This window comes from Dipodomys merriami, unplaced genomic scaffold, assembly GCF_024711535.1.
Source record: "Dipodomys merriami isolate MVZ:Mamm:240054 unplaced genomic scaffold, mDipMer1.0.p SCAF_158, whole genome shotgun sequence".
NCBI classification, from domain to species: Eukaryota; Metazoa; Chordata; class Mammalia; order Rodentia; family Heteromyidae; genus Dipodomys; species Dipodomys merriami.
In genome coordinates, this window is record NW_027202915.1 from 409,945 (window position 1) to 433,175 (window position 23,231).

A 23,231-nucleotide genomic window follows, 5' to 3' on the forward strand; every position below is an offset into this window, starting at 1 on the left:
GTGCTATCTGAGCTCTTCAGCTCAAGGCTAGCACTGTACCACTTGAGCCACAGCACCACTTCTGGCTTTTTTGTTTATATGGTGGGCCTCATGCATGTGAGGCAAGCACTCTACCACTGAGCCACCTTCCCAGCCCCAGGTGTTGTATTCATATTCCAACATAAATCAGGAGTTTTTAGTCCTAAGGATGTAGCTTGGTGGCTAAGTGCTTACCTTTCATGTCAAAAGCCCTACATTCTGGGTTGGGAAGGTGGCTCAGTGGTGGAGCGCTTGCCTTGCATGCATGAGGCCCTGGGTTCGATTCCTCAGTACCACATAAGCAGAAAAAGCTGGAAGTGGAGCTGTAGCTCAAGCGGTAGAGCGCTAGCCTTGAGCTGAAGAGCTGAGGGACAGCGCCCAGGCCCAGAGTTCAGGTCCCACAACTGGCAAAAAAAAAAAAAAAAAAAAAGCCCTACATTCCATCCCCAGCGCTGCAAAGAGAAAAGTCTTCACCCTTAAACAGGAAAACTGAATACCATTAGGCAATTTGGATTCTTCAGTAAAGTGCAAACCCCTGGGCTGCCGACCTAGATTGGCATAACAGCTGTGCAAAACCTCCCCTTTTGAGTTAGTTACTCGCTTCTTGTCAGCATACCCAGAGTACACATAGCACTCATTACTGTGAAGTGTCTTTCATTATTAAGAGTTTCAGATCTTTTTTGACAACTGTTCTCTACTATTAGAGCTAAATGAGATGTTTGTGAAAGACTTTATAAACTAAAAAATATTTATCATTATCTTCATCATTTATTAAAGCTGATTCAGCATATTCTGGTTAAATTTTATGTGATAAATACTAAAAATCATGAGTTTTCTCTTTTCAGAATTTGCTTATGGTGGCCATCCTTACTCTTTTTCTGGAATATTTGAAATTTCCCCAGGAAATGCTTCTGAACTAGGAGAAACATTTAAATTTAAGTAAGTAGGGAGGATAATTTTTATTACATTGTCTTAGGTGCCAAAGCTTGTTTGCAGGCATACAGAATTCATTCTGTAGGTCAAAATCTTTAAAAGTTAAAATGGTTCTTTTTTTAGTTGCTGACACTTTATTTGTAAATTAAATTTATTTGTATATAAAAAAGCAGATCAGTCAAATAAAGTGTCTTAAGTATATTGTTTTCATTCAGAACCTACATAGTTATTCTGTTTTTTCAAATACTCTCCTATTTGGGAGGAAAGGAAAGAAAGTTTGGTGTGACTCACCTTCTCGTTTCTCCCACTTAATTCAGAATACTTCATAAATTTGAAATGACTACACTTGTTTAGCCTGAAACTGTTAAGATAAAGGTATTACATGCAATAATATACCTAAAATATGTGGCTCTGAGTGTTCTCTGAAGCCCGAGGCGTTATAAACAGAAGTGGAAAAATGTAAATAGTAGTAATCAAATTTCCATTCCATAGTTAAGTGTTATATTTAAAGTGATATTTAGAATCTTAGTTTCAAGAAGCAATGTCTAGTTCTGTAATAGTAAACTTGCCAAATGAAAGCTAGCTAATGAAATGAAATTATAATACAGAAATTTGGCCTAGGGCTCACACCACATTCAAACATCTTAGTTTGAATTGAGCCATGTATACATTCCAGTGCAGTGACTTATCCTGAGTCTATTCCTCAGGCTTCCCTCTGTGCCCGGCTACTTGACAACACGGTCTTTCTGTTATTTTCAGCTGTCTTGAATGTGGAAATTGTATCTGACTGAAACTATATGCTTTTTATTCAATAATGTCTTGCACTTTCTGGGTTGTAGTTTTAAGTGGTGTAGTTTTGTGGTGTTTGTTTGCTTTTTTTTTTTTAATACTTTTAAATATTGTCAAGTTCCGTAGTTCATCTTACTATAGCACAGTAGGATATGACTTTAAAAGTTGTTTCTCAGTAACAATATGGCAAGCCCTTTGCTGGCAGAAATATTTTGAATATGGATCATGTTCTCTAAGTCTCATTTACCTTTAGTCGAATTGCATTAACTCTGATCTGTTACATCCATCATAATGTTCCTGGAAATAAGCATGTATTTAAATATATCTGAAACTCACACAGCTTTGTTCTTTTTCTTTTTTCTTTTTTCTTTTTTTTTTTTTTTAAGAGAAGCTGTTGTTTTAGGGAGCACTGATTTCCTAGAAGATGATATAGAAAAAATAGTAGAAGAACTGGGAAAAGAATATAAAGGCAATGCCTATCATTTAATGCATAAAAACTGCAATCACTTTTCTTCAGCTTTATCAGAGGTAAGTTCCATTTTATCCTAAAAGTTCTTCTGATAACTTTTTACGTTGTTATAAGTGCTGTCCCACTACATTCAATCTTGATTCTTTTTTTCCTAATTAGCCATGTTGTGTAAGATACAGTATTATATTTCTTCCATTGTTACCTTTCCAGAGCTTATAATTTTAGAGTTAGCATAGTATTAAGTAGTAATTTTGTTCATCATGTTAGTCACGTTCTGTGGTTATGACAAATACCTTGAGAAAGACATCTTAAATGGATTTCACCTCCCTGAAAATCTGTTCATAGTAGACTGCTGTTGATTTGGGAACACAGTATATCATAGCAGGAAATGTATGATAGCCAGAGCTGTGCGTCTCATGGTGCTGAAAAGCAGAGACACAGGAAGGGCCTAAGATTCTAATGTTCCCTTCAAGGGCCTGTCCCCCAAATCCTAACTTAGTTCCACTAGGCCCACCTTTCAGTAGCACACCACAGGCTGGCCTTTACCAAGCCTTTTAACACAAAAAACAAACTTAAAACTTGCACTTTCACATAGTAAATGCCAAGCTAGGTGTGGTGGCTTATACCAGTGGTCCTAGCACTTGTGAAGCAGAAGCAGCAAGATTGCAAATTAGAGGCCAGCAGGGCCTCTTAAGTTCCAGGCCAGCCTGGGCCACCTAGTCAGACTGTCTTAAAAAGAAAACAAGCCTAAAAGGACTTGTGCTTCTTAGCTATTGAGATTTTCTTTTGCGGAATTTTAGTTGCCAACCTTAATTTTTTCCCTAATTATTTTTTTTTTGGGGGGGGGAGTCCAGTTGTGGGGCCTGAACTCTGGGCCTGGGCGCTGTCCCTAAGCTCTTCAGCTCAAGGCTAGCACTCTACCACTTGAGCCACAGCGCCACTTCCGGCTTTTTTCTTTTTGCTTATGTGGTGCTGAGGAATCGAACCCAGGGCCTCAGGCATGCAAGGCAAGCGCTCTACCACTGAGCCACCTTCCCAGCCCGCCTTACCAATTCTTGAAACACAAACAGAAGACTAAAACTAGAGCAAGGCCTGGGATAATAGCTCAAGTGGCATAGTGCTTGCCCAGCAAATACAAAGCCCTGAGTTCAAACTTCACCACAAACATAAATAGATAAATAAAACTAGATTAGGATTTAAAGGACTCTAAAAAAGAAGACGGAGAGAAGAAATGAATGATGATATAAATAAGGTATGGAGAATTAAATGGAGATGGCTTTGACTCTCAGCACATCATTGTGGTTGCAATATCAAGGTACAACGAACTGAAAGGTATGGATGAGTTGCTGCACAGTGACTTCCTCTGCAGAGAGGCTAAGCTAGATGGCCTTTTGCACTTCGCCTCCTTGGCTTCACCATGATAGCTTTCAAATACCATGATAGCGGGTTATAGTTCATGAGCGAGCAGTGTCACATAGAAATTTGTGAAATACATCTGATCTCTGCTCCACTACATCTGTTCCAGATCAGAAACTTCATTTTTAATAGGATGCCCAGGTGATTTGTACAGTAGTAAAGTTCAGTGAATGCGTCAGTACCATAAGATGCCCTAGTCAGTTTTAGGGAAGGAGGGGTGGGAACTGAGCATCCTTGACCCCAGATAGGATATTTGTACAGGATGTGTTCAGAAGTTCATAAGATAGGAAATTTGGCAGAGATAATAGACAGTATCTAGTCTATTATCTCCATTTCAACAAGGAAACATTTGTTATGAGAATTCAAATTAGACTGTGACTTCTTAATAAAGTAGTTACACTTACTTCATCATTACTTTTTCTTATTCCAGTTTATTTTCTCTCTCCAACTTAACAACTTAGCACCAGTACTACTGCTTTAACCCTGAAACTATATTAGTTGATACCTAAAGAATATTTGTACATGTCTGTCAGTCACCTTTTTAGGATACAGTTTTTATGTTTTAAACTGATAAAAGTGATTTAGCCAAGACCACCCAACTTGTTAGTGGTGGCACCAAAACTAGAACTCTAGATAATGAAGGATGTGAGAAGCTAGTCTTGAGTTGGTGGCTTACCTATAATCCTAGCTACTTAAGAGGCTGAGGTCTGAAGATCATGGTTCTAAGCCTGCCTGAGCAGAAAAAGTCCATGAGACTCTTTATCACCAATCAAATGTGTACATGTCACATACCTCCCACACATATATAATGCATGTGTGTGTACATGCACAATCACACCCCCCCATCTATGATCTCCAAAGGCACCTATAATATTAAGTATTTAGGCATTTAGTAACTCTACAGTGAGGGAAACATGAGGACAGGAGGTTTAATGGTTTTATATATTGTACTTATTGCATCTGTGGATGGGTAGATGATAGAAATGGAGATATAGCTTGTAATTTCACAAGTGCTAAAGGGATCATCTCAATCAAGGAAAGTAGGCAAAAAAGTGTCAGTGGAGGGGCTGGGAGGGTGGCTCATTGAGTAGAGCGCTTGCCTTGCATGAGGCCCTGGGTTCAATTTTTCACATCACAGAAACAGAAAAAGCTGGAAGTGGGGCTGGGAATGTGGCTCAGGGGTAGAGGGATTGCCTTGCATGCCTGAGGCCCTGGGTTCGATTCCTCAGCACCACATAAGCAAAAAGAAAAAAGCCAGAAGTGGCGCTGTGGCTCAAGTGGTAGAGCACTAGCCTTGAGCTGAAGAGCTGAGGGAGAGCGCCCAGGCCCAGAGTTCAAGCCCCACAACTGACCCCCCCCAAAAAAAAAAAAAAAAAGTATCAGTGGAATACAACTTTTTGTTTTTTGCTGCTCTAGGTGAATAGAAGTTTAATCCCTTTGTGTATTAAAAGCAAACAATGTCCCCATGACTGATGATTTTTGTCTGTTGGAACCTCTGAAAAAAGGACATCCACATAAAAAGAAGCAATCTCTAGATAGAAATATGCTATTATACTATTAATGTTGTTAAAGTACTTTTCAGTGGCTAATGAACTGTCACAAATCAGATGTTTAACCCTTCGAGGCTGGTGAGTGCCCCTGCTGTGCTTATTTGTGAGTGGATCCTAGAAAGGGCTTAGGACAAGCCTTGTTTGCTTGTTTGAGCTTTGAAACATGGGTAACTGGTCTCCAGTACTTTACTGCTGCCAAAGGAAAGTCTATGGCTCATTTTAGAGTCCCAAGTTGAGATTCTAATTGTCTGAACTTGACACATGAGTTAAAACCTGACATCTGCTGCTCATGGTTTTTACCTCAGTGCAGCTCAATCAGTCACTTGGAAGACAAGATTTCCACTTGGGAATTGTGGCACACAGGACACCCTTCAATGAAGCCTAAGCTATAAAACATGGCTGTTGACAGAACTGTCTGGGGTACTTGCAAGTGGCCCCAAGAAGGAACTGCTTCTGGCTGGGCACAGAGGCTCAGTCTAATCTCATTACTCAGGAAGGTAGTGATCAGAAGGATCATTGTTCACGGCTAGCCTGGGCAAAATGTTAGCAAGAACCCATCTCAGTAAATCAGGTATGATGGCTTTATTGCTAATTGTTCAACCTAGCTATATGAGAAGCCATAGGTGCCAACCTAAGCAAGTGCAAGTCCCAAATCCAAACCTCAGTAGCACCAGAAAAAAAGAAAAGGCCTCTTCTCTGGCTAGGCCATCTAAAATGAAGTCTTGTGTTACCATACAGGAGATAATTACATTCCTGACTCTTGGTTATTGTCAGAAGCCACAGCGCCAGGAATGGGAGCCAAGTTTGCAGCAGTGGACTGATGGCCCATTCTGGTGTACACATCATAGCAAATGCAGCTCACAGAAAAAGAGAGACGGTGAAGATGAAAGGGGCAAATGACTATAAACCCATTTTGAATTTTTCTGAAAACTCAGGATTTGAGTTTTCTAACTTTTTTTTTTCTGCTTATACAAAAATATTTCTCTATAAAACTTTGGTTCCTGCTGAGTACCAATGGCTCATGCCTCTAATCCTAGCTACTCAGAAGGCTGAAATTGAATATCAGGGTTCTGAGACATATCCAGGGAACTCTTACCCCATTAACAAGCAAAAAGCTGGAACTGGCTGTGTGGTTCAAGTGGTGCCAGCCTTGAATGAAAGAAGCTAAGCGAGAATATAAGGCCCTGAGTACTCAGTACTGGTGAGAGAGAGGGGGAGAGGAGAGAAGGAGAGAAGGTAGGTAGACAGATAGACAGATTTCCTCTTTGATACATACCTTCCCGAGAGTGGTGGATCATTTTTAAAATGTGAAGTTATGATTACAATATGAGACGTACTGATTTTGCAGTGAGAAAAATAAACCCCTGGCACCTAGGGAAGCTCAGAGGAAAGACTTTTTTTTCTTTCCATACTGAATTTCTGAGGTGGTCTTGTTTTTTTGGAGGGGGAAGTTGTTTTCATGGCCTTACCCTTACTAAGCAGGCGCTCTACCTACCACTTGAGCCCCAGCTCCAGATTCTCTGCTTTTCAACACTGCCTTTTCTCCCTTCCACTCTCCATGCTCCTTTTTAAACTGCTGCATGTACTTTCAGTGCTACCCACTGCTGACCCTAAGCTCACAGCCGTCAGTGCTCACTGAGCATGCATCCAGAACAAACCATTGAAATTGCGTTCAGTAAGATAGCCCAGAGGTGCCTCCAGACTTCACCTCTTCCTTTACCAATCACTCGTGGCTATGAGTACTCTGCATACCGAGTCCTTGAGTCCTCTCAGCAAATGATCACGAGTGATGGTTGTTTTAGGGACCTGTGGCACCATTCCTATCTTTCCTGCCTTGAAAATGTGGTTTTGCCTGTGTCTTCCTCCCCAGCTATAGACTTAGCTTCTTTCTGCATAGTCACTGTCTGGGCCTCAGCTTTGATCACAGACTGTCCTGCCCAGGCTGGCTTTGAACCGCGATCCTCAGATCTCAGTCTCCTGAGTAGCTAGGATTACAGGCATGAGCCATCAGCACTCAGCTTAACCAAGTTTTTGTTAATACACTTGGATTATTGGCTTTCTGCTATTGCAAAAAATAGAAAATAATATAATGAATTCCCCACATACCTCTTTATATCTCAGTGTATCTATTGAGATAGAGTCTTGGCAAAAGGATTACTGGACCAAAGTTTAAAGGCAAAGCTGATTCTGCTGCCTGAACAGAATACTATTTGATTATTGACCACAGAAAGAAGATTTAAAATTATGGCCCAATTTATACACATAACATGTATCAGCAGTCTACATTTTAAATCAAAATTTAGATTGCAATGCTAAATGACCATGGCCTTGATTTTAAACTTATAAAACATTGACCCAAAAGTTGGCAAACTTTGGAAAGAGACAGATGGTGAATATTTTTGGTTTGTGAAGTATTCATGATCTCAATTCTGCTTTTCCCCATTGTAGTAAAGCATCATAGGGCAATATCTAAATGAATAGGTAAAACACAGGTGTTCCAATAAAACTATCTCTAAAAAAAAAAGCTGGCTATTGATCACAGACAAGCTACAATTAGGATAGCATAGACCTCAGTTTCACTTTTATCACAATGAAATATGGAGGAGAATATAAAAAAAGAACTCAGCCGGGTACTAGTGGCTCAGGCCTGTAATCCTAACTACTCAGGAGGCTGAGATCTGAGGATCTCGGTTCAAAGCCAGCCTAGGCAGGAAAGTTCGTGAGACTCTTATCTCCATTAAACGATTCAGAAAGCCAGAAGTGGCGCTGTGGCTCAAGTAGTAGAGTGCTCGCCTTGAGCTGAAGATCTGAGGGACAGCACCCAGGCCCTAGAGTTTAAGCCCCAGGACTGACAAAAACAACAACAACAAATAAGAACTCAAACAGGAGAATGAGAGAAGTGGCGGTTGAATGTGATAGCCATAGCTATTAGCTACCACTTATGTGATAAATTTCCAAATACACAGAGAGCTCTGTTTCTCAGGTGTAAGAGGCAGTATTTGTTTGCCTCTGCTTTTAGGGCTGGGCAGGTATGAATGGTATTGTATAAGGTCATTGCTCAGCTTCCTCCTAGATCTTCCCATATCCACATTCCTCAAACATTTCATTTTTGTTTTGCCAGTCCTAGGGTTTAAACTCAGGGCCTGGGCTCTGTCCTTCAGCTTTTGTGCTTAATTCTTGTGCTGTACCACATGTGCCACAGCTCTACTTCTGGCTTTTTGGTGATTAACTGGAGATAAGAGTTTCAGGATTTTCTATGATCTTCAGATCTGAGCCTCCTGAGTTGAGTAGCTAGGATTATAGGCGTGAGATATCAGCGCCCAATTCTGAAACATTTGAAGTACTTTTCTAGCTCTGCACTCTCAGGTTCTGTGACAGAAGCTGCACAGTCAGCAATGACTGCTATTAGTTCTTCTATTGGAGATGGAGAGAGAAAAGGACTCTGGAGTCCTGGGTCACTAGGAGAGCCAGAAGTGTGAGTCACCCTCCAGAAAGGCTTCCGCCCAGCACCCGTCTCTCCCCTACTAGAGTCTGGGCTGAAGTTTGGCCAAACTTCCAGGTCTTGTCTGACCGTGGCTCTGCTTCTGCAGAGGTATCCTAGAGCCAAGTCTTCATGGGGGGGTGGGGGCAGGGGGTACCTTTCTCTGGAGCTTCCCTTGAAACAAGTGGGTTAGGGTCAAGGCAAATGGGTAGCGTGTGGACTAGGAAAAACTGAATAGCCTGGAGAAAACTAGGAAAGGACCTGTGAAAAGTGAGAACTGAAAAATACTCAAGACGGACTCAGCTGCTAGGGCTTCTAGTACGCTGAGGATAACGTTGTGGGAGGCAGCATCTTCTGTGCTCTGCCCTCCTCTTCCATTTGCCCTGAAGCCCTTCAAGGTGGACAGAAGCCGAGTGGAGTTGGCTAGACTCTGCTGAAGTGATTAAGCAAGCAGCTTGACAAGCTAGCGAAGTCCTGAGTTAGGGAAGGCTGGTGAGCAGTGGCCTCTGTACTGCCTCTCCCTCCTGCGTGGCAGCAGCCAGACCACCTTAACCCCGTTCCTAATAGAAAACTCTCTTCCCCATAGATTCTTTGTGGGAAAGAGATTCCTCGCTGGATCAATCGACTTGCCTACTTCAGCTCCTGTATACCCTTTCTCCAGAGTTGCCTCCCAAAGGAGTGGCTCACTCCTGCAGCCCTGCAGTCCAGTGTCAGCCAGGAGCTCCAGGATGAGCTGGAAGAAGCAGAGGATGCCGCTGCATCCGCCGCTGTGGCGAGCGCTGCTGCAGGCTCCAGACCCGGGCGCCACACTAAGCTATAAGTGTCTCCAAAGTCACCTTCAAAACTGTCTCTGGCAGTTGAACATCGTTAGAGAAAAGAAAACAGAGTAAGCATCCTTTGGGTACTTTGTATGCAAAGATGGCTCTCCCCCAATCCCAGTTTTTCAGCTCAGGATTATATTTGTAATCTTTAAAAAAAAAGTATATATATATAATATATTATATATATATAATCTATCTATCCCTTGTGTAGGAGGGAGAACTTTCTATGAAGCAAGCTACCCTCTGGTTTTTTACCCACTTGTAAATTTGGATTTACTTCTGTTTTATACAAGCTCTGTTAAGTTATGTTTACAGTATTTTGTATCGCTGTTTACAAATCTTGCATGGACTTCTGCCATTGTAAAAGAAGAAAATACTCATCTTCAAAAATGAGGCAGGTAATTTCATACACTTCCTGACAATTGCCAGAGCAACAGCATAAATAATAGGCACACAAAAAGTTCTACACAGAGTTCTATCATCTGCTTAAGAATTGTCTTTTAGATTTGTATTAGCATTGTTGGCAATCAGATGCAGAGAACCAAACTGGCCTGATAGGTAGGAACACACGGCCCCAAGGTCTTAGGACTCCAGCTGGGCCCTTCCGTTTCTGAGTAGCACATCTCCCAGGTGCCCATGGGACAGTTGCTTTCATCCCACATATCTGTCCACCTAGGCTGGTGGTACTCGATTCAAAGATCAAGATCTCCATTGAGACACCCTTGTAACTGACGAGCGTTCTTGCACACGTGCTAGGGAAGGAGCGCCATTCTTAATAGCAAATAATTTCTTCCTCACACAAGATTTCATTGATGGGGTAGGAATGACCTAAGTAGTAGCCTTCTGAGTAGCAGTATGAATTGACATCAACTGCTTTTAACTCTTCAGACTACCTTTTATACTAGTCCTCAGAAACTATAGCTAATGAAACACCACCAGATAGGTAATTCTTTGGTACTTCATACTTTTTAGGTTCCATGCCAGAAACAATATGTCAGAATTGTTAGTGATGGGGGGTAGGCTCCCCTTGTAATAGAAAGCTTATTCTTACTGACTTCTTGTTGAAAAAAAAAGTCATATTTATGTGTCTTTAAATTCATCTTTTTATATCCCCTCAAATGTATGTCTCTTACCTAACATACTCTTGAGATGGAAGTTGTCACCACAGGAAAGTCCTCATTAGCAAGGAATCTGTCTGCTTGTGTCTGCTCCCAGTGAAACTCTTACATGTAAGAACCAACTCATTTCATGTCCCGTTCCATGAATGAATGTTCATTGATGACTGTTCTATACAAAATATTGGCAAGAAGAAAAATGATCCAAGGCAATGACTTCAGCATTATATATGCTGTTGGGTTTGAAATTTTTTACATTTATTTAAACTTTTGGATTGGATTATGTGCCATCTCTATGTGAACATACATGTCTTTTAGTTAACTACATTTTTAACTTTTCCATAAGCTGATTTTTTATCAACTTAAGCACACCCTGTTCATGGGGAAAATAAGCCTTGGGTTCTAAGCATAAACCTGAGGAAAATGAAGCCACTTTATACTTTCTGACTGTTTTATATCTGCATCCAGCAAGGAAAGCCTTTACAGATCAGTGTCAGTTCTATTACAGGCTGAGCACTTGTTTTAAGAGATGTGATAAAGGCTGGGAATGTGGCTCACATAGTAGAGTGCTTGCCTAGCATGCATGAGGCCCTGGGTTTAATTCCTCAGTACCACATAAGCAGAAAAAGGTAGAAGTGCTGTGGTAGAGTGCTAGCCTTGAGCAAAAGAAGCTCAGGGACAGCGCCCAGTCCCTGAGTTTAGACCCAAGGACTGGCCGAGAGAGACAGAGACAGAGAGCTGTGTTAAGAAAGGAGGAACATATGACCTTTGTGAAACACTGACTTGGTTCAGTTCTAGATGGAGAATGGGGATAAACATGACTCTAGCAGTAAGTTGTTCACTATGCAAAGAGTGCTAGCACCAAAACCCAGGTCAGTAAAAGAAGTGTTTGATGCCACTGGATTGGGATTTTAAAATAGTCTGGATCACAGCTTTTGAAATACGCATGTTTTAAACCTGGGCTACTGCCCCAGAGGAGTAGCCTGCCTTGGTTAGACATTCCTGTGTATGGAGCCATGAACATCTCATTTTGTGCCTGCGTATCTAGAACAGAACACCTCAGCACACAGATGACTGTATGGTTATTGCATTGTAGCTGTTTTCATCGGCAGCTTTTGCAGCTTAGAAATAATGTGAAGGGCCCTAAGAAAAAATCAGTGGCATAAGGCCAGTTATCTTACTTACAGCAGATAAACTTCTAGACGTGTGACTATTCACAATCTAATTGTAGCTGAAGATAAAATCTCTTAAGTTTGGTCCTTCTCTACAGCTCAAATTAAGAACTAAAAGCATCCAGCCTGCTTTTATGTTGCCCCTGAAGGCTTCAGAAAGAATCTTGTTCTTTCTACCTGGACTCATTCTTAAGAAAAATTCATGTTAAAAATCTGGTTATAGCTGGTGGCTCACGCCTGTAATCCTAGCTACTCAGGAGGCTGAGATCTAAGGATCACGGTTCAAAGCCAGCCCGGGCAGGAAACTCCGTGAGACTCTTTTCTCCAATAAACAAACACTCAGAAAACCAGAAGTGGCGCTGTAGCTCTAGTGATAGAGCGCTTGCTTTGAGCTGAAGAGCTGAGGGACAGCGCTCAGGCCCAGAGTTCAAGCCCCACGACTGACAAAAATAAATAAAAATCTGGTCATTAATGTTCATGTGATCAGTGGGGTCAGGTGAACTTTTTGTAGTTGCAACCAAGTGAAACAGATTTCTCCTGGTGGCTTGAACAGTAAGAATAGTGTTACAAGTCAGATGCTTCTGGTTTCTCCTATTTGTTTTCAAGACCCTTGGGTTTTTTGGTTGTTTGTTTTACCCTAAGCGAGGGACATCAGCTTTGGGAAGTGTGGTGGTACAGTCTGAGAGAGCCTCCACTTGATGCCTGAACTCCAGCCACAGCAATAGTGTCGATGACCATCACCAGCACCGGTGCAGAGCAGGGACTGCTGGTTTTAGCACACGGACAGCTGCATTGTCTTCCATGGCCGCTTCCATCACACAGTAGAAGCAGCACTCACTGCTTCAGGGTTCTAATCTGTCTTATGGCTCCATTTCAGTAAGATACCCTGTCATTTTAACGCATACTATTTTTCCTTAAGTGACTTAAGTTTGAAAGGCTTGTTTCCTATAGCAGATTAGCCATACCGTCTTGTATTCCCTTCTCTTTAGTGTGGTTTGAGGGTGCAGCTTAATTTGTTAGACTTTGGCAGTCCGCTCAGTTCTTACACCGAAGTGCGCACGTCTTCGTGTGGGAAGTGCTCAGCTGTCAAGACTCTCCAGCGACGCCGCTGTCCGTCCTTCAGAGTGTCTAGAACAGTGCCGGGCGTCGTCACTTTTGCTACCTTGATAATAGCATTGGGCTATCATGTTATAACATTGAAATACATCAATTTATTAAAAAATACTTTCATAAGAAATGTTTTATAGTGCTTTCTGACCCCCAGGAGCCTACACTGTCGTGGATCTGTGTCAGTCCCCTCTGCTCTGCAGAGCGTGGCCTGCTCTCCGGCCGTCGTCCTCTGCACTCGCTGGTGCTGTAGTCCAGTGTGCTGCTCTTGTGCTCAAGGCCACGCGCCAGCATGACCGCTGTGAGAGAACACAGACCACAGCACATGGGTGGGCGGCGGAGGGCCTTCCTGGAGAATGGGGAGAGAGGCTGCAGAAGCCCCCAGCCTTCCACACATGCGCACACATGCATACACACACATCCTTCTCTAGGCAGCAGTCGAGTAGGAGGCACTGGACGCCTGGGTTCCTTATCTGCCTGCTGGTTGTCTCCAGCCCAGTCCTTCTCCCTTTCCTTCCATTGGCCCTTTTGTATCTAGCTGATACTCCCCTCCACTAATTTAAAATCTTCTCTTGAATGAAGTTCTATGAAAGATGCACTGCCGTGTATCTGGGCTGTCCATGTTTGTCCACTCTTTACCTTCTTCTCAGGACAGGAACCAAAGGGGAGCAATCCCTTAGGATGCCAGGATTCCTGGTAGACTGAGCAGGAGGTTACCGACTCAGATCTGCTACTGCTGCGCTAGGCTCTTACCTTGAGAAAACAGCCAAGCAAGGACCCTGGGGCACAGGAGGTGTGTTGCTCCTCCAGAGTCAGACTTGAAACTCTCCTGTCCCCTAGGTATCAGCCTCGTTCTTTCTAACTCACTGAAGTCTGCTGAGCCATACGCTAGTGGCTCATACCTGTAATCCTACTACTCAGTAGCCTGAGATCTGAGGATCATAGTTCGAAGCCAGCCTAGGCAGGAAATCCATGAAACTCCTGTCTCCAATAAAGCCAGACATGGAACTGTGGCTCAAGAGGTAGCGTACCAGCCTTGGGCAAGCTCAGGAACAGGACCCAGCCCCTAACTTCAAGCCCCAGGACTGGCGTGTGTGTGTGTGTGTGTGTGTGTGTGTGTGTGTGCGTGCGTGCGTGCGCGCACACGCACATGCACACACACATGCACATGGGTCTACACTATAAAGATGGGTCTGTACTTGCTAAAGTTTTGAAAAATAAATTGGTGGTCAACATCTACCTGTTTTCTTTTAGATTTACAGCCTGAGGCCTGCTCCGCCTCTCAGACCTGTCCCTTCCATCTGCTTCCCTCCTGTCAAGGCCCAAGGGACCAGTAAAGGAACAAGAGCCTCCTCACCCAGGTCAGGAAGGCATTCATTTTCCAAAGACCAGATGATCATAGGTGATCATGCCAGGGCTTCATGGTCCCGCCCAGTCCAGGAAGGGCTGTGGTTCCAAGTGACGCTGGGCCACTGCAGTGCTGCCGAGCGCCACCACCCGGAGGCCATCCTGATACCCTCACACCACACCCCCACTCACACACCAACAGCTGCCTGGTTCAGCGCTCCCTCTTGGCCGCTGGGTGGGCTGCTGCCCTTCCACTGTCCCTCATCCCACGTGGTCCACGGGCCTTCCTCCTTGGGCAACATTCAGATTGTTCCAAAGGCCCAGACATAGCTCAGCTCTCCATAGAGCCTGAAAACGAGCAAAGTCAACCTCATCTCTAAGCTCAACCTTCAGAGTAGCATGAGCGAGGCAAGCTCTGCTCTGCACTGAAGACACATTTGATAGGAAGCACGAATCAGGAAAAGTGATTCCTTCCACAGCACTCGGCAGCCCGGGCATACTTAGCCACTCAGACTGGAGTGCAGAGTGCAGAGGTAGAAAGGCCCAGGAGCAGGGGCGCCACACTTGGCCCTCAGCGAAGAAATGCTTCCCCTCCGCCAGCATCAGGGAGTGCGGCAGGGCCATGGAACTCTCCCCGGCATGGCCCTCCGTCAGGCAGTTGGTCATCCACGAGAGGCCAGCGCTCCTCGAGGGTAGAGTAACGGCCTCAGGTGGAGTAGGAAGAGCAAGCCCAGAGGGAAGCCCTCTTCTCCCTCGCTGTGCGGGCAGCAGTGGGCACCACACACGATTGTCTCCACAGCTTGACTAACTCCTGCTTCACCCAATGACAGTCCAAGAGCACAGACGCCAGAGGAAAAGCCCACCCGTAAGCCTGGCCAGTGCTCAAGCTTTCCATTCAGGCACCCTGCTGGTGTGAGATGGAAGTTAGCATGTTCCCAGGCCCCCGTGTCTCCGGCCCCAGTAGGACCACACTTAAATTCTGTGCAGGGCTGTCTGCGCTGACAAATGAGAGCTTCCTAGATGAGCTCCCCGTTGTGTAGCCTGGACCAAAGGTAGTAGATGTGGGGCTGTCTCCATTTTCTGGGTTTGCCTGGGTTATTGAAGTAGCTTGCGCTGGCGCCCTGTGGAGTTGTCCGGGTTGGTCACCTGGCAGCCCTTGTTCCAGCACTGAGGCCTGGGCTCGGTGTGGTGGCCGCCTCCGCGTGGGACCGTCAGGCCCATCCTCTGTGCTGGCAGCCCAGCTTACCTCGGTCTTCACCTAGGCCCAGGCCCAGGCTTCCCCCGCCTCCCCGCAGGGCCTGGCCCCATCCGCCTGCACCCGGTCCGTGCTGTCTGCAGGGCCCCCGGAGGCCCCAGTCCACGTCCAGCTGCTTTACCTGCAGCGCTGCTGCCTCTTGACGGCCGGCTCTCCGACCCGCTGCCTCCTCCTCAGCTCTCCGGCCCTCCGCCCCACTGAGCCTTGTGCCACCAGGTTGGCCCGCTCCCCTCTCCTCGTTGCCTCTATTCGTCCTCTCTTCCCGGCCTTTTCCTGCCCTCGATCCAGTGGCCCCATCCACGCAGGGGGCCATCTTGTCCTCCAGCCCAGAGTGTGGAGCCGAGGCTCCAGCAGGGCAGAAATACTCAGTGTCTGTCTGTCCAGCTCCTTACCTTGACCATCATGGGAACCTTCACGGGACGTCACCACCATTTGTAAAACCCTAGTTTTAATGCGCTAACCACTCGCTTCTGGCTCACTTTACACACACACACACCGCAGCAAGCCTTTGGCCTTAGCAAGATCCCACATCCGTTATCCAGCCCTTGGAGAGAAGTCATAGCCACACTTGCTGTGCACGCACGCATGTGTGTGTGTGTGTGTGCGCACGCGTGTGTGTGCACGTGCACGCATGCACGCCTGCCCACCCCCAAATGGGTGCTTCCCCATCCCCGTGGAACCTGCCTGCCCACCCCCTTAAAGGAACTCCATCTGCTCTGCTCCGGCTCCAAGTTCCTCACACCTTTTAATGTCTTGACAAAAATACAACTGGCCTCTAGTTTCCCAATCTGAGTGACTGTCCGTGTTATCTGGGGACACATTTCCTCCTGCTGCCAGGCACGCCTCCCTTCTCTACATTCACCACTCCCCATGCCCAGGCTTCAGGTTACTTTCTCTAGCTGCTCAAACATCAGACTACCACTCTCTCCGCGGGAGCTTTTTCTTTTTCTTTTTTTTTTTTTGGTGAGGCCAGTCCTGGAGCTTGAACTCTGGGCCTGGGCACTGTCCCTAAGCCTCTCTGTGCCCAAGGTTAGCACTCTACCACTTGAGCCACAGGGCCACTTCCAGCTTTGTCTGTTTATGTGGTACTGAAGAATCGAACCCAGGGCTTCATGCTAATCAGATGACCATGGTATGAGACTGGGCCAAGGTAAGAATCTGAGACCTTTCCTGAAAAATAACTAACACAGAAAGCACTGGAGGCATAACTCAAGTGGTAAAGCACCTACCTAGCAAGCAGGCCCTAAATTCAAACCCCAGGATTGCCACCTATCTGCACACACACAGAAACTACTCTCCTTTGACAGCCGCCTCTACAGCAAGCAAGTGATGTTTTACTCTCCACAGCAAAAGTCCTTACTGCCTCCTGAACCACTCACTAATCCTAAAAGCACCTTGTGAGGGGCTGGGAAGGTGGCTCAGTGGCAGAGTGTTTCCCTGGCATGCATGAGGCTCTGGGTTCAATTCCTTAGCACCACATAAGCAGAAAAAGCTGGAAGTGGCGCTGTGGTTCAAGTGGTAGAGCACTAGCCTTGAGCAGAAGAGCTGAGGGACAGTGCCCAGGCCCAGAGTTCAGGCCCCACAACCAACAAAAACAAAACTACCTTGTGAATTACTTGTACAAATTGGTGCGTTAGAAGTAGTTTGGTAACAGAGTGCTTGCCTAGCATGCACAGAGCCCTGGGTTCCAATCCCAGCACCAGACAAAGGGTATCCTAGCCTATGTAGGCTTTTCCCGGTCACCTCCTCTCTACCGATAGGCTAACACCAGCCGGAAATTGTATGAGTCATTCTGTGCGTTTCTTTACCATTCATCACCTACTTTTGCATGCTTGCTCTGTGATTTTGATTTTGCCTATTTTAAAACTTTATATAAATAGATTCATATTGTATACTGTGATTTCTAAACTATATTTTTATCAATTCATGTGGATTAAATGTATCATAATTCATTTTTGCTGCTGTTTTTGGCGTGTTCTGTGGTAGGAACACCATGATTTTGTTTATACATCATACTTTTAAAGGCCATCTGGACTGGAGCCAGTTTTATGGCTATAACGAGCAATATTCCTGTGAACACAGCCACGCCCACCTTAGGAGCTTCCAGGAGTTCTCTTGGACTGCTAGGTTCTGGGACTGCGTGTTCAACTTCACTGGTGTGCAATAATGATAAACTCTTCTTATTGTACTTTTCTTAAATAAAAGCCTGTTTGGTCGGTCCTCTCTCCATCTGCTCATCAAATAGAACTCCACAGTCTAGTTCTTTCCTTATGATATCATACAAGGGGATTTCCCAGAGCATGGCCTTAAACATGTTTCAGAATTTACTGAAGGCATTAAGGATGGAAAGCATGCCAGCCTCCTGCACTGCCCCTGGGAAAGCTAACTCAACATCAACTGTCATTTCCAAACAAATCTAGCGCACGGCTTGTTCTATGTAGATGAATACACGAACATTTAGCAATAGGGTCTGGTTAGACTTCTATACCTTTAGGAAATAAAAATCTTTGTGAAAATAACTAGAAGGTAACCTCCAAAAGAAACCTCTCTGACAGCTTGTCTTCCTTGAGAGTTTGCTGTTGTGAATGCCATCTTGGGATTCCTAAGTCACATGGAGTTGGAGAGTTCTCTGACAGCTCAGAAGAGCACCCTCTGAGAGTCCTCCACCCAAGGGAATTCACAATGACTTCCAACATGGCGCTAGCGGTTCTGCAGCAGAAGATGCTCATCCCAGTTACCTGGTTACGTGATGCTGACTGACTCCTGAAGGTGAGTTTCTTCTGTACTCTAGAAGAGTATGATTGGAATCATGTTCCTTACATTGAGTTTCTAGTGATGAGGATAGTGACACATCTGTAAATCCCAGCACTTGGGAGGTCAACTCAGGGTCACACACCATCCTGAGCTACAAAGTTAGTTTACTGGACCTCATGATTATTTTTTTTTTTTGTCAGTCAGTCATGGGGCTTGAACTCTGGGCCTGGGCACTGTCCCTTAGCTCTTTAGTTCAAGGCCAGTGCTCTACCACTTGAGCCACAGTGCTACTTCCAGTTTTCTGGTGGTTAACTGGAAATAAGAGTCTCACGGCCTTTCCTAACCAGGCTGACTTTGAACCGTGATCCTCAGATCTCAGCCTCCTGACTAGCTAGGATGACAGGCGTGAGCCCCAGCCCCAGCTGTACCTAATGATTTCTTAATGGGAGTATTTCTAAATATTGATTCAGTTTCATTAGCAATTACAATGCTATTTGTATGTCCAGTTGTTTCTCGAATATATTTTTATAGGAATGCATCCATTTTATCTTTCAATTCTCAATATAAATTGCGAATCTGATTGTGGAGCATTGTGCATTTCAGGTTTTCAGGACAGGGCTGCTCCACTAGTAAAGCCTTAGAGAACTATTCTAAAAAGACCCCTACGGGCTCAAGTCCTTCTGCTCACGCATCTCAGATGAGGGATCCTCGGCCTGTGTATCGCATCAACCTGTTAATAGTCTAAGAGGAGCAGCCGAAGATGGCCAGACAACAGCCATGGTGCCAGGTGACTCCGCGACGCCTGGGCTGAGCAGCAAACCCCTACTCGGAGCCTTCTGTCATCTGCAGCGAGCCCGAAGGAAGGGCGGGCGAGGCAGAAGGCCAGGCAATGAGTGGACAGGTGGACGGGAGGGAGGGAGGAAGGAAGCCGCAGCCCCTCACGAGCATTCGTGCCTTCCACTCCCAGAGTGACGGATTCTCCACAACAGCACCGCACACAAACCGCATGTTTCTGGAACCTTCTCCAGCTCTTAATAGGATGGATGGTGCTCTCCCCCACCAGATGCACACGTTGACATTAGTAACCCCAGAGCCTCCGGATGTGACTGGATTTGGACCAGTGTCTTTGGGGCTAGAGGGGTGGCTCAGATGCTTGCCAAAAAGCATGACCCCCGGGTTCAAGTCCCCTGCAATGCTCTTCACAAAAAGCCTAATTGGGCTAAAACAGGGTCATGAGCATGGGTCCCCACCCAGTGCGACTAGTTCCCTAGTGGGAAGAGGGGCCTGGGGCACAGGCAGGCGCGAAGGTGTGGCGTGTGCCTACAAAAGCTGAGGTGCAGGGGAGAGGTGGATGTTGAGCAGAGCCGGCCACACCCTCCGCTGCACCGGGTCTCTGCACACCCCTAAGGACACTAAAATCCTCATCGACACCCCCCCCCCCCGCAGAGCCCAGCAGGGGGCGGCCACATCCAAACCACAGCTGCACTCGGTCCCTCAGCCCTGCAGCTCGGGGTGAGCGCTCTACCACTTGAGCCACGGCGCCACCCCGGTGTTGTGAGGTTCACTGGAATCAGGCTGATTTCAGGAGAGGAAGTTCCCTTCCTGAGACTGCTGTCTGTCACCTCTGCCGTCTTCTCGCCTTTTAGGAAACCTGCTGACACGCCAGTGGACATCACAGTGGGAGTCATGGAGAACCCGCCACAGGACCGAGGGGTCCTGCTGCTGCTGCTGCTCTACCGCGTGCCCAGCTCCCCAGACAGGGGAGACCAGGGGAGGCCAAGGGATACCCGGGGAGGTCCGGGGAGGCCAGGAGAAGCCCGGGGAGACCAGGGGAGGTCCGGGGAAGATCGAGGAGGCCAGGGGAAGACTGGGGAGGCCAGGGAAGGCTCAGGAAGACAGGGGAGGCCTGGGGGAGGCTAGAGAAGACCCGGGGGAGGCCAGGGAAGGCCCGGGGGAGGCTTACAGAGGCCCCCATCTGGGGGTCTGGGTTCAGCACTGTTCCTGCCTGGCCCGCCAGCAGAGCCGCCTTCCTCCATCGGGTAATCTACCTGTCTGTCTGTCTGTCTGTCTGGCCCGCAGGCGTGCACTCTAGCACTCCCTCTGCTATCTCACTAACGGTGGTGTAGCTGCTTCTGAGATTAACCTCCAAGGTGGGAGAGGGAGGGCGGAAGGCCCTCGGGGGCCCCCCTCCCGGCCTGTGGGGCGCACGGAGGGCGGCTGCTGTTACCAGGATTTCCTCGTGGCCACGGTAGCTCTTTTTCTTCCTAGTCTGCAAATGGCAGCATCTTTCCTTTTGATTCTGTCGATCCCGGGTCTTGAACTCTGGGCCTGGGCGCTGTCTCGGCTCTGCAGCCCAAAGTGCGTGCCGCCCCTTGAGCTTCCTGCGCCCTGGGCGGGCGCTGCCGCCGGCCACGGCCGTGTCCCCCCCAGGCCCAGGCCCAGGCCGGGCGCTGTCTCACGCCGTGTCCCCCTCCCCAGGCCCAGGCCCAGGCCGGGCGCTGTCTCACGCCGTGTCCCCCTCCCCAGGCCCAGGCCCAGGCCGGACGCTGTCACTGGCCACAGCCGTGTCCCCCTCCCCAGGCCCAGGCCCAGGCCGGGCGCTGTCTCACGCCGTGTCCCCCTCCCCAGGCCCAGGCCCAGGCCGGACACTGTCTCACGTCGTGTCCCCCCCAGGCCCAGGCCCAGGCCGGGCGCTGTCTCACGCCGTGTCCCCCTCCCCAGGCCCAGGCCCAGGCCGAGCACTGTCCCACCGTCATCTCCCCAGGCCCAGGCCGGGCGCTGTCCCACCGTCATCCCCCCCCCCCCCCCCCCCAGGCTGCCGCCTCAGCTCCTTGACTAACACCCTGGCCAGGAGGCCTGGTCGGCCGGGAGGCTCTGTGCTCTGGTTACACCTCGGTGAAGCCAAACACCTTGAAGGCTAGTCCTGCTCACCGCCCCAGCCCCCCGGGCTGGCCGGCTTCTCACCTCCTGGTTCCAGTACTGGGGCTGGAGTCTTTCAGGCAAAGGCTCCACCATGAGGCCATACAGCCGCTGCTGTTTTCTTTTTGTTGTCATAAGTGATGTACAGTTACGGTTACATAAGTCAGGTAAAAAGTACATTTATTTTGGAAATGTCGCCCTTCCTGCACTCTCTATTGTTCCTTATCTTTAAAAGGTCTTCAGCCTTGCCGGGTGCCAGTAGTTCCTGTAACCCGAGTTACTCGGGAGGCTGAGGTCTAAGGAGCAGGATTCAAAGCCAGCCTGGCAGCAAAGTCCATCAGTTTCTTTCTCTTTTTTTTTTTTTTTTTTGGTCGGTATTGGGCCTGAACTCGGTCTGAGCACTGTCCCTCAGCTCTTCAGCTCAAGACGAGGGCTCTACCACTTGAACTACAGTGCCACTCATGAGACTCTTATCTGCACTAAACTACCAAAAAGGCTGGAAGTGGAGCTGTGGCTCAAGTAGTAGAGAGTGAGCCTTAAATAAAAGAAGTTCAGGCCAGTGCCTAGGCACTGAGTTCAAGCTCCAGGACACACTCTGTCTCTGTCTCTGCCTCTCTCTCACACACACACACAGTGGAAGTTTGAGTAAAGATTTTAGTAAAACAGGATTAAGCAGGGAAAAATTAAAAAGAAGGGGAGAAAAGACTTTGTGCTTTGTGCATGGGTGCTGGTTAACCTCCAAACCCAGTGGCTTTGGACTGGGAAGGTGGTTCAGTGGTACAGAGCTTGCCTAGCGTGCATGAAGCCCTAGGTTCAATTCCTTAGTAACATATAAACAGAAAAAGCCAGAAATGGCGCTGTGGCTCAAGAAGTAGAGTGCTAGCCTTGAGCAAAAGAAGCTCAGGGACAGTGCCCAGGCCCTGAGTCCAAGGCAAATAAATAATACCAGTGGCTTTCCCTGAGTTTCCTATTTTCTGGGTTGTTTAAACGGTCACAGCCTTTAATCATTACAATGGGTTCTGGTGGACCTATTATCCAAAACGTGGCAAGACACTTGGTGTTCATTCTGTCCACGGATAGATAGTCTAGGCCTACCCAAACACACGGCAGCACGTCGGCCTCCAGGCGCCCTGCTGCATCTGTACAGATTCATCTGCAGCTCTTTGGAGTCTAAAAGACGAAGGCGGCTGTCTGGGCCTGTCCATTCTCCCTGGTATTAAGCATCTACAAGGAGGTGTAAGGGCCGCGTCCCGCTCAGATTTCTGTCTTACTTCCTGGCTTGTTTCGTTTTGAAGGAGGCTACTTTTTATCTTCCTCCCACAGTCCCCTGGTCCTCTGCTTTCCAGCCTGTAGCAAGATGTCTCCTCCTGGTGGCAACGTGTACCAGAGCAACTCGCTTCAGGGTAGAAAAAGCATCAGGAAGGGCCAGGTTGTGTCAAAGGGTTGGTGGCCAGACTGGCTGCTGGAGATGGAATCCGGGGCCCGCTGCACCCCCAGCTCAGGGCCGTTCTGGTTCGTGTGTGTGCGTGTGCAGATGATGATCATATGCATGATCACTGATAAGCCTGACTCATTGCTGTAACAGAGACTTGACAGTCTTTCAAAATGCCCAGGAAGTGGACACAGGGCGATTTTAAGCAACACAAACCCAACTTTTTTTTTTTTTAATTTCTAACCTTGAGCTTTCCGTCCTCTTCCTCAGCCTCCTGAGTGCTAAGGTTACAGGTTGACACCCCACACTGATTTCCCATATACTTGGAAAGAAATGGAAACTGAGCCTGGCACCAGTGACTCACGCCTGTAATCCTAGCTACTCCAGAGGCTGAGATCTAAGGATCGAGGTTCAAAGCCAGCCAGGGCAGGGAAGTCTGTGAAACCCATGAACATGGGCCATGGCAAAAGCATAACGGCTGTCAGTAAATACAGTCAGCTTGCACCTCCCAGAGCAGCCCTTTGGTTGGCTCCACCTCTGCAGAGGTCCCGGCCAGAAGGGCTTCAGTCCAAACGGCTTCTGCCTGCGTCGCCGGCGCCGCTGCCGCCGTGCACACCTCCGGCCAGCCCGGGCAGAACTGCCGCCTGCCCTGT

The 23,231-nt window shown here is 47.2% G+C and overlaps 1 protein-coding gene across 4 annotated transcripts in view; it reads left to right on the forward strand.

Moving 5' to 3' along the window:
* Desi2 (desumoylating isopeptidase 2) overlaps positions 1-15,650 on the forward strand; it is a 48,991-nt gene extending 33,341 nt beyond the window's left edge. Inside the window, exons 3-6 of one of the 4 annotated variants that reach the window (XR_011372133.1) lie at positions 864-957; positions 2,127-2,268; positions 9,243-9,542; positions 14,126-15,650. Coding sequence is in view for 2 of the 4 variants with exons in the window: in XM_070023174.1 (XP_069879275.1) it covers positions 864-957; positions 2,127-2,268; positions 9,243-9,476 (470 nt within the window). In the remaining 2 variants the exon portion in view is untranslated. Of the gene's footprint in view, positions 1-863; positions 958-2,126; positions 2,269-9,242; positions 9,625-12,753; positions 14,094-14,125 lie in introns of those variants that run through there. The other 3 variants (XR_011372132.1, XM_070023174.1, XM_070023175.1) reach the window with 3 other exon arrangements.
* The last annotated feature ends 7,581 nt before the right edge of the window (positions 15,651-23,231 follow it).